The 9179-nt window shown below is 44.1% G+C and overlaps 1 protein-coding gene across 1 annotated transcript; it reads right to left on the bottom strand.

Annotated features, from left to right (window-relative positions):
* Window positions 1–475: 475 nt before the first annotated feature.
* Window positions 476–9132, bottom strand: fzd6 (frizzled class receptor 6). The gene is made up of 8 exons (XM_070835459.1): window positions 9014–9132; window positions 7375–7761; window positions 3483–3679; window positions 2818–3397; window positions 2265–2684; window positions 1542–1690; window positions 1038–1451; window positions 476–944 (listed from the first exon to the last, which is right to left on the bottom strand). Exons 2-8 carry the CDS (start codon window positions 7558–7560, stop codon window positions 782–784), a joined length of 2109 nt encoding a protein of 702 aa, XP_070691560.1. The 5' UTR covers window positions 7561–7761; window positions 9014–9132; the 3' UTR covers window positions 476–781.
* Between the last annotated feature and the right edge of the window lie 47 nt (window positions 9133–9179).

Genomic DNA, 9179 nt, shown 5'->3' on the forward strand with positions numbered 1-9179 from the left:
TATAAAACAGTTTACCACAGGAAGACATTGAATGTTTGGCAATATCATGACCTTTCTTAACATAATACTCAGTGTAGCGACTAGTCCAGTGAAAGACTTTCTGAAAGATAGAATATTTACATAAATATTGCATTTGTTCACTATAACGCATTCTATACTATTGACCTACCAATCTACAAAACAGCCGACCTAAAGTCCATAATGGATGCTATCAAATTAAATGACCATTGGTAGACGTGTGGGTGGACCACAGCTGTGCTGCTGCAACATTCAGGTCTGGTATGTACAAAATGGACAAAAGCCCAGTAAAGCTGAAAGACACAGTTGTCACCTTACCTTAATAATCACTGGTCCAAACATACCACATTTGAAATACTCGAGATATCGTTTGCTGGCAATAAACGTTCCCTGACCACAATGTAACCAATACATGATCTGACATGTGAAGCTTATATGATGTATGACACAAATCAGCAGTGTAGTTTGAAATGGATACATGAACCAAGTGTGACTGTTGTTATGATGGATGGATGGATGGATGGATGGATGGATGGGTGGATGAATGGGTGGATGAATGGATGGATAGGTGGATGGATGGGTGGATGGGTGGATGGATGGATGGATGAATGGGTGGATGAATGGATGGATGAATGGGTGGATGAATGGGTGGATGGGTGGATGAATGGATGGATAGGTGGATGGATGAATGGGTGGATGGATGGATGAATGGATGGATGAATGGATGAATGGATGGATGATTAAATTTGGAGGGTCAGATGTCTCAGCAGCTGCTGTCCTTTGTATCCTTGCTCTCCTCAAGCACCCGGTGCACCAGCTGGTTGGTGGAGTCCTGGATGCTGCTGCTGTGTGACTGATTTAAAGCTGGAGGCTGCAGAGCATTGGAGGCCTGCCTGGTCTCTGAGAGCTCGCTCCTCGGAGTGTTCCTACACCAGCAGGATGCATCACAGATTATTGGTCAAAGAGAAAACATTTAGCATTTCTAGTGGTGTTCCGTGTTTCACATCTGTGTAACTTACCTCCCATCTGGGACTCTGTACATGCTCTCTGAGCGGCTGCTGATCTTACTGGAGCTCCCGCCTTTGCTACGTCTCTCTCCCCCCTCCCTCTCCTTCTCCCTCTCCCTCTCCCCTCTCCTCGAGCTTCGGACGGAGGCGCCCCTGTCCAGGTGCTCCCTGGCTGAGGCCTCAGACACAGATCCTTGTATATGGGGCTCGTGATTGCCCAGCGCAGAGGTTCCTTGGTTGGTTGTGCTGGCGGCGGTGGAGGCATTGGTGGTTGCAGCTCCGGTGCTCGTGCCCATGGACTTGGAGATGACCTTGAGCTTGTGGGAGCTCGGCTTGTAGTGCTTCTTCTTGTGCTGGACACGGCTGTTGTGCTTGAGGAAGAACTCGCAGGACTCCTGGAGCACCCGGCGGCTCTCACTGATGGGACTGTGGGTCAGAGAATGTGAGAGTACAACGACACCAAACATTTATTTTTCATGGAAACTGAATGTAACGATCCAAGAGATACGGTCTTACTCTCTTTTGCGGGTCCTGTTGAAGAAGTAGGCCCACTCAGAGCAGGTCTTTTTGCTGCTGACCCAGAACACTGCAGATATTCCAACCACCAGCGTCATAAGATACTTCACCAGGAACAGGGAGAGGTCAGGACGGTCCAGCTCCGTTGTCTGAAACAAAGAGAAATACACAAACCATACAGAAGCCTTCCTTTACACAAACATGTAGCAGCTGATTTAGGTATTGGTCAGACTGAACTGTTACTTTCAAAGCTTATTAGGTGTGTCTAGACTTTATTTGGCTTTTTAATGGACATTCTTAGAACAGAGTCTTTCTGGTTCAGATGGTGCTCATAAAGTCATGTGGTGTTTCCACCATAACACTGTTTTCACTCTCAGTTTCACACTTTCATATGATGTGGAGCGCACACACACACACACACACACACACACACACACACACACACACACACACACACACACACACACACACACACACACACACACACACACACACACACACTCACACACACACACTCACACACACACACTCACACACACACACTCACACACACACACTCTCTCTCACATATCCTTGTGCTTTCTTTAACTCTAACAAGCCACAGAGCATCAACCAAGTAAGTGACTAACAGGACAGTGAGTCGGCAAGCCTTCACTGACGTGTTCTTTGGCCTTAACGTGTTGGAGCCGTATCACCTTCATCAAGTGAAAAGGCTGCAGCTACCTTGTAGGAGCAGGGGATGCTGTACTCCTGACAGCGGTCGTTGATCCAGGTATTCTCCCAGGTGCTGCGGTGACTCTGCTCGTAGGTGTAGCAGGCTAACAGGGTGACCAGCGGGACCAGGTAGAGGCAGCTGAATACGCCGATGCGGATCATGAACTTTTTCAGCTTCTCCTGGTTGCGCTCGTCGTGCTGGATGACCTGCCGGACATGGTTGAGGGAAACGATGCCCGCCAGGATGAGGAAGAGGCCAACTATGACGCCCACACACAGAGGAGCCAGAACAAAGTAGCGCAGGGCGTCCAGGTCGTACAGCCCCACAAAGCAAACTCCACTGATGTTGTCTCCTTCCACCTTGTTCAGAGCCAGCAACATGACCGTCAGTGCCCCGGGGATGCCCCAGGCAGCAGAGTGGAACCACACCTAAAGACACATGGATCAATATTTTCAACAATGTCCACCATTTTCCTGGCTGCTAATGGCTATATATATTTATTTGACATTTTTTGTTGTTTTTCTGTGCTCTTTGTTGCTAACAACATTTTAAAAACCTCACCGCTTTCTTCTCTATGGCCTCACAGCTCCACTTAGGTCCAGCTGCCAGAAACCAGGTGATGGTGAGTATGACCCACCAGACGATACCAGCGATGGAAAAGAAGTAGAGCAGCATAAAAAGCAAAGTGCAGCCTTTGCTCTGAGAGCCAAGCACCACTGTATCCACACCGGTAGCATGAGCCGCTTTGGTGCAAGCTGCGTTGTTCCCCAGCAGGAAACCAATGAAGTATATGAGCGAGACGAAGCTGTAGCAGACGGCGTAGAAGATTATGGGGCGCTCTGGGTAGCGGAAACGTTTGACGTCGATGAGGAAAGTGAGAAAGGTGAAGAGAGTGGCACCCAAGCAGATGATGGAGCACACGCCGATGAAGCTCTTGGCAAATTCAATATCGTGGGGTTTGAAGTACATGTTGGAGCAAGGCGGAGCACAGTCCTGGGCACCCAGGAACAACGATCCATGGCCAGGCTTGGTCTTCAGCTGCAGCGGGCACCAGAAGCCAAGGTCCCTCTTGGATGATGAGGAGCTCATTGGGGTAGTTGCAGGGAGTGGTGAAACGTCGGGAAAGTTACACGAGTCCAATCTAGTGAAAAAGCAAAAATCAAATCCTTTAATGAACTGATCAAGAACCACTGGCGTTAGATTGTCTGTAATTGCGGTTTTCTTACTTGTCACACTGTAGCTCAGGAGGCCAGGTTATACCAAAGATTCGGATATTCTCCTCGCAGTCGGACAGAACGGCCTCGCACTCCTCTCGGCATGGACGGATCACCTTGTTCTCCTCGGTGCATGGTGGGATAAAGGCTTGGCACAGGAAGTGGTGGACCTCTGGAGAGCAGCGCAGGTTTGCCAGGGGCATGAATGGCTGGGGAGTGAAAGAAAAGTTGTATTAAGAATTGCTTTGGCTATATGACGTTGTGATCAATGTTTTAAGTTTATCCAAAAACACATGAACTTGCCTGGTATGTTCTAAAATGTTCTGTTAGATTTTTACACTGGTTTCTACCCTGAAAATATTTGATAATTTTAGACACACAGCAGCAAACTCTAAGATCACAAAATACCTTTTAGGATGAAACCCACAGCTAAAGAACAGGATTTTCTTTGCTTTGGTCACAAATGGGAATAAGATGTTGCGAGACGACTGAGAGAGTAGCAAAGCCAGCAAAAAACATTTATACGATATTAGATGATATTTATTTTTTAAATATTTCTTGGATGACCTTGTTATTATAACCCTCAGACATGTAGTGGCCATGATGGATCATAACTCAACTTCAGTCTAAGGAGTGAGAAATAATAAAAGAGCAGGAACTTGACTCTACATAAAGTATTACATTCATTTTTGTTGATCTGCAGTAATCTATGGTGCCACACAAAGGGGCCCATTCACAGACTGGGAACCATATTCTTCCGTTTCAACACACTGGTCAAGAGCTTGAGGACAGAGAAGGGGAGGGGGGGGGGTATAGGTGGCAGGAAATGAGTGCATGGACGTTTGGAAACACACGACAGGCCAGGAAAGCTGGAATGCACAGAGCTATTGATATGTTAGGCTCCTAATGAGCCACAGTTTCAGTATGTCTACTCTACAACATGTGTGGATTTATCAGTGGCAAACTCATCTTATACTGAAGACATTTTCAGTCCAGTCAAACAAGTCAGATCATGTGTGTGCTGATATTATTAAACCATTGGATTTTGAGTAACTTTTTAGAGAAAGTTCCTTTATTATTGCTCCTAATCCACCCAGGATACTTTGTTCACTCAGAACTGCACCAAAACCGTTTTAGAGTCTGGACTCTGGACTGTTTGAACCCATGCATGTGGATCCAGGGATCCACATGCATGGGTACGGTTCTGTCAGTCTGCACTGCTAATATTTGTACACAAAACACACACAAACACTCCAACACAGTCCACTATTCAATGTTTCCTCTCCTCTTTTTTTCCTGAAATCCTGTCTGGCAGTAGGCCCACGTCTCCGGGGCCTGGGCTTGCCCCCTCTGACAGTAGGCGTCCTTGTTTCTCTCCAGTGGAGGTCCTGGATTCAATGAGCTCCCCATTTCTCAACAATCTGACCTTTATTTGCTTTACAGCAGAGTTACTGTAAAAACTGCCCTCATTTCAGAAGCCTTCAACCAGGATCAGTGGTACAAGTCGAGCTGATTTGCTCTTAAAGGCAAAATCCTCTGCAGAGAATTACATAGCAAAGTACTTCAAGGATTAAATGATTTGAAAAAATGGCCAGGAAATCACTTTTCAAACTTTTGCGCAAACTTTTAAGACCTTCGAGTGTTCCTTGTCCGTTACAGTACGTCAATTAGTCTTTCCATTCTCTTTGTATTCAAAATCTTCAAACTTTTCTATTTCAAAAGCTGGCTAGCACTGGTGGAATCTGGGACCAAGGGCGCAAAAAGGTTAGCCCTCCTCCGGAAAATCCTACTGATAGGCCAGCTGAGCCCATACCGAAGCAGAAGTTTGCTTGATTACAGCGTCAGGGCTTTGAGATAATTTACTGCACACTTTCAAAGAGAGCTATGTATAGTATGTAATGCTGAATGAAGGCCAGAGAGTGTAAGCCTGTCACCTGGGAGACAGGACCGTGGAAGTAGGACTGTGTACAGGCGGAAAATGAGTGAGTGATTAACAGAGAGAGAGAGAATACTCATTGTGGTATGCAGGGTAAGCTTTGTGTGAGACTGGGTGTGTCTCCCTCCTTCCTCCAGAAATCAAAGGCCCCTCACAACAAAGTCGATGAAGTTGCCCGTGGCCAAGTTAGCTGTGCAACAAAAAGCTCATACCTGCTGCTACCTTTGCCAGATGACAAACAAAGGACTCCTTCAACAGATCACTGTTCACGTTCAACACTCTGACACCAAATGTGTGTAACCTAAACCCTGGCCTTTAGGAATGTCAGGACACAATTACTGCAGAGGTTCACTGCTGGGGAGAGACAACACTTGGTCTGAAGGCATGTTAGACAAAACAAGGCCAGTGACTAGAAGTTGCATTCGGCAAGAGTTTTCTTGTCAAACTGAAAATCTGAATTTTCTTCAGTTTTTTGTGTTGTAATACAAACTATGACGATATTGCAGCTACTGTGCATATTTTTCAACAAGAGAGGTTGAAAAACTTTTGACGTATTTGTGGAAAAAGCATGTAAACACTTGACTGACTGAAGCTAGTCATATCCTACAAACGTCAATAAGAGATGATTTTCCCTTTTTTCAACAAGCACAAATATCATTGTTTGTGTACCATTAGCAATGTACTTTACAACATTTAATATTTAGGAGGATCCATTGTGTTTGCAGTCTGATTGTCGAGCCACAACAACAAGAAGTCACAAGTTTGAATCATGACAAAGATTAAAAAGAAACTATTGCCATAAAAAGTGTCTCCTTAAACAAATGGTGTCTCCATTTTAGAGATAATTCTAATGATCGATGCAGATGCAGAAAAATTACAGAATGTGTAAAATCATTTAAGACCTGAGTTTATGTAACCCCTCAACTGTTACAACTGCCTTGTTCAGTAACTTGTTGCAGTCAATAACAGCTTTTTTTCTTTCTTAATCTAATTTTTGTGTTAAAGGAACCTTCCTGTGTAGTTTCACTTCTTCCACACCAATTCCCCACTAAATTTCAATGTGGAAATGATGCATAGGTTTAGAGTATTTCTTTTACAACTGAAAGTGAGCGTACAGATTAATAGTTAACACATTCACAACAATACGATTCAATGATTTATTTACTAGCTAGTGCTCTATAAAAATCAGGCCTGATTTGTGGACGAACTGCGACTGGTAAGTTGTGTGCGCCTGTTGATGATCATTACAAAATGTTAATTATGGTTCAATCAATATCCATTTCAGCAGGTTGAAAGACACTGACATTTATAGGCTGGAGACACTGACAACACTAATAATAACACTTATTATAGCAATTATTTCAAGAAGATATTCATTAACTTTAAATGTGACTTGAAACATAATTTTTATTAACAAGCAGACGAAGCTTTTCAGTCTATTACAGACCAACACAATTACAACTCTCCATGGAAACCCAGACTAATGTGATTTCTCAAGGCGGGTCAGCAGCTGAGAAACCTCTTAACACGGTTTTCCCCTTAAATAGCTTTAAGGTTGGAAAAAATCACCTTCTTCCAAATCCAAACCGTCTGACAGTATCGCAGATATATATCCTGTATTAGTGTTCTTTGGAAACATTGGGACATCCACTAGAATTCAAATAAAGTTAAGTGGGTTTGAGCAATGTTTGGTGTTTAGCAGCATGAGTTTGTATTGAGTGACCCATCCAACACCCCAGTTAAAAGGTAGGAATAAATCTGCAGCACATTGGGCTTTTAAATCTTTAAAATTAAAGAATTGACAAAAGTCTCAACTGAACAATTTATAAAACAATTTTTCTTTAATGGAACTGCGTATTTTACAGGCTCATGAATCTGGCAGGAAATAAGACTGATTCAGAAGACTGAATACCGGTACAATACATACTCTACATCAGCAAACTAATATGTGATGTATTGGGGGCTCACCTCCATATTAGTGGCTGCGATCTCCTGGTCGTAGTGCTCCATCATGTTGGGAAAGAAGGTCATGTTGTAGGGCATCCCCAAGCATCGATGCACTTTGATGGGCTCGCAGGTAAACAGACTGTGGGCACTGCAGCTTCCTATCCATATCAGAGCCAGGCACACCCACAGTGGTCCTGGCATCAGCATTGCGACGGCCGATAGGGAGTGTGTGTGTGTATAAACTAGAGCAGGTTTCTTTTTGGCTCAGTGTGGGGGTATCTTGGCCCAGAGGTTGAATTCCCTTGGCTCACAACGTCATCCACATTTCACTTCTTCTGGGGTCATCTCAGTGCAGCCGATATGCATTGCAGCAGGTTAAACTTTCCCATCACTGGTCACCGTGTGCCTCTGGGTCAAAGATAGGAACCCCCCTGTGAGTAAAGTACTTATACTGACATGAGTTTATACTTTCAGCACCACTCGGACTAAAACATGAAGGCCTGGCTTCAGGCAGCTCAGTTGAAAAGTTTTTTGTAGGTGGTTATTACAGTCTTTACTACAGAATTGCAGAGCAGAGACAAACTGAAGAACTATCATCAAAGCAGTGTATCATACAACCTCTCATTGTGCTATCATCTAGAGAGTCAAATTAAGTATTTTTCTGGACCCCTACAGCTTCCTTGATGTCCTCAGGCTCCAGTTTGGGAGACACTGCTTAGAGACGCATCAGTGAAAAGAAATTATGGGTCCAAAATCCAGTCAATCCCTGCGCAGACTTTCAGAGCTTGCTTTAACACAGGGTGGGGAATGCTTAAGATTCAAACCGATTCAGAAGAATGAGTCTCAGCTTGCTGATGCACATTCAACTTCACATTAAAGTGTCATAGTTTCACATACATACACCTGCATGAACAAGACTCCTGAATTCCTGGCAGAATATAAGACTTAACTTAACTGTGTGTACAAAAGCCACAATCAGTAGGCTCAAATGGGGGAATCATACAGGGCTAGTTGTGGATATTATAATTGTGGTTATATTCTTTCTACTAACACATGTAAGTGTCTATAGTAACCAGTAGTATATGAAGATTTTTGAAGAGATAAGTTCTTCATGTGGTGGCTTGAATTCCTCATGATTATTATAGGTGCCACATCATTGTTTTTATGTAAAGTGTGCAACTTTAACAATCTTTATAGTGTAGATTTTGGGCCTGTAAGCTCCTAAAGCTACACTGAAATAGCAGTGGAAGCAGATTAAAGCACTTTTGTTGGTTTTTTTAGCATAAAGTTTTCGGGTTAGCATATTAGCATTGATTAAACAGACAATAAGCGTTAGCAACGCAGACACGTCAGTTACCACCAACAACAGCGTCCATGTAACAGGAGGACATGAACAGGTTAGTAAAAACATGAATAAGAAGTTCCTAGCACATAGTCTGGACTTAGCTTATCCCCGTAGCTGAGTACTTTAAAGAGTGTGCCAGTCTATCGGCAGGAAAAAGTCGTTTTCCCGTTAATTAGACGCCAAATGCGGGGAGAGAGTACAGTAAACATCCCTGCCTCGGTCGCTGCCATGGGACGGGGGCCCGGCACAACTTCGGTACAAGAAAGTTTCAAAAAAACACACTAAGAGGGTAAAAAACGAAACACAAACACTTACCCCCAAGTGGCCAGGAGTTAATGTAACAGCTGACTACATGGAAACTCAGTGGAGCGATTCCGTGGGGACTTTGGTAGCGTGTTTCCTGTGATAAGCAGCAGCCCCACTGTCTTTTCTACTCTGCCTGTTGGGGAGTGAAGCTGCCTTCAGGGGCTGGCGGAAATGT

This window comes from Pempheris klunzingeri, chromosome 8 (genome assembly GCF_042242105.1).
Source record: "Pempheris klunzingeri isolate RE-2024b chromosome 8, fPemKlu1.hap1, whole genome shotgun sequence".
In the NCBI taxonomy this organism is placed as follows: Eukaryota; Metazoa; Chordata; class Actinopteri; order Acropomatiformes; family Pempheridae; genus Pempheris; species Pempheris klunzingeri.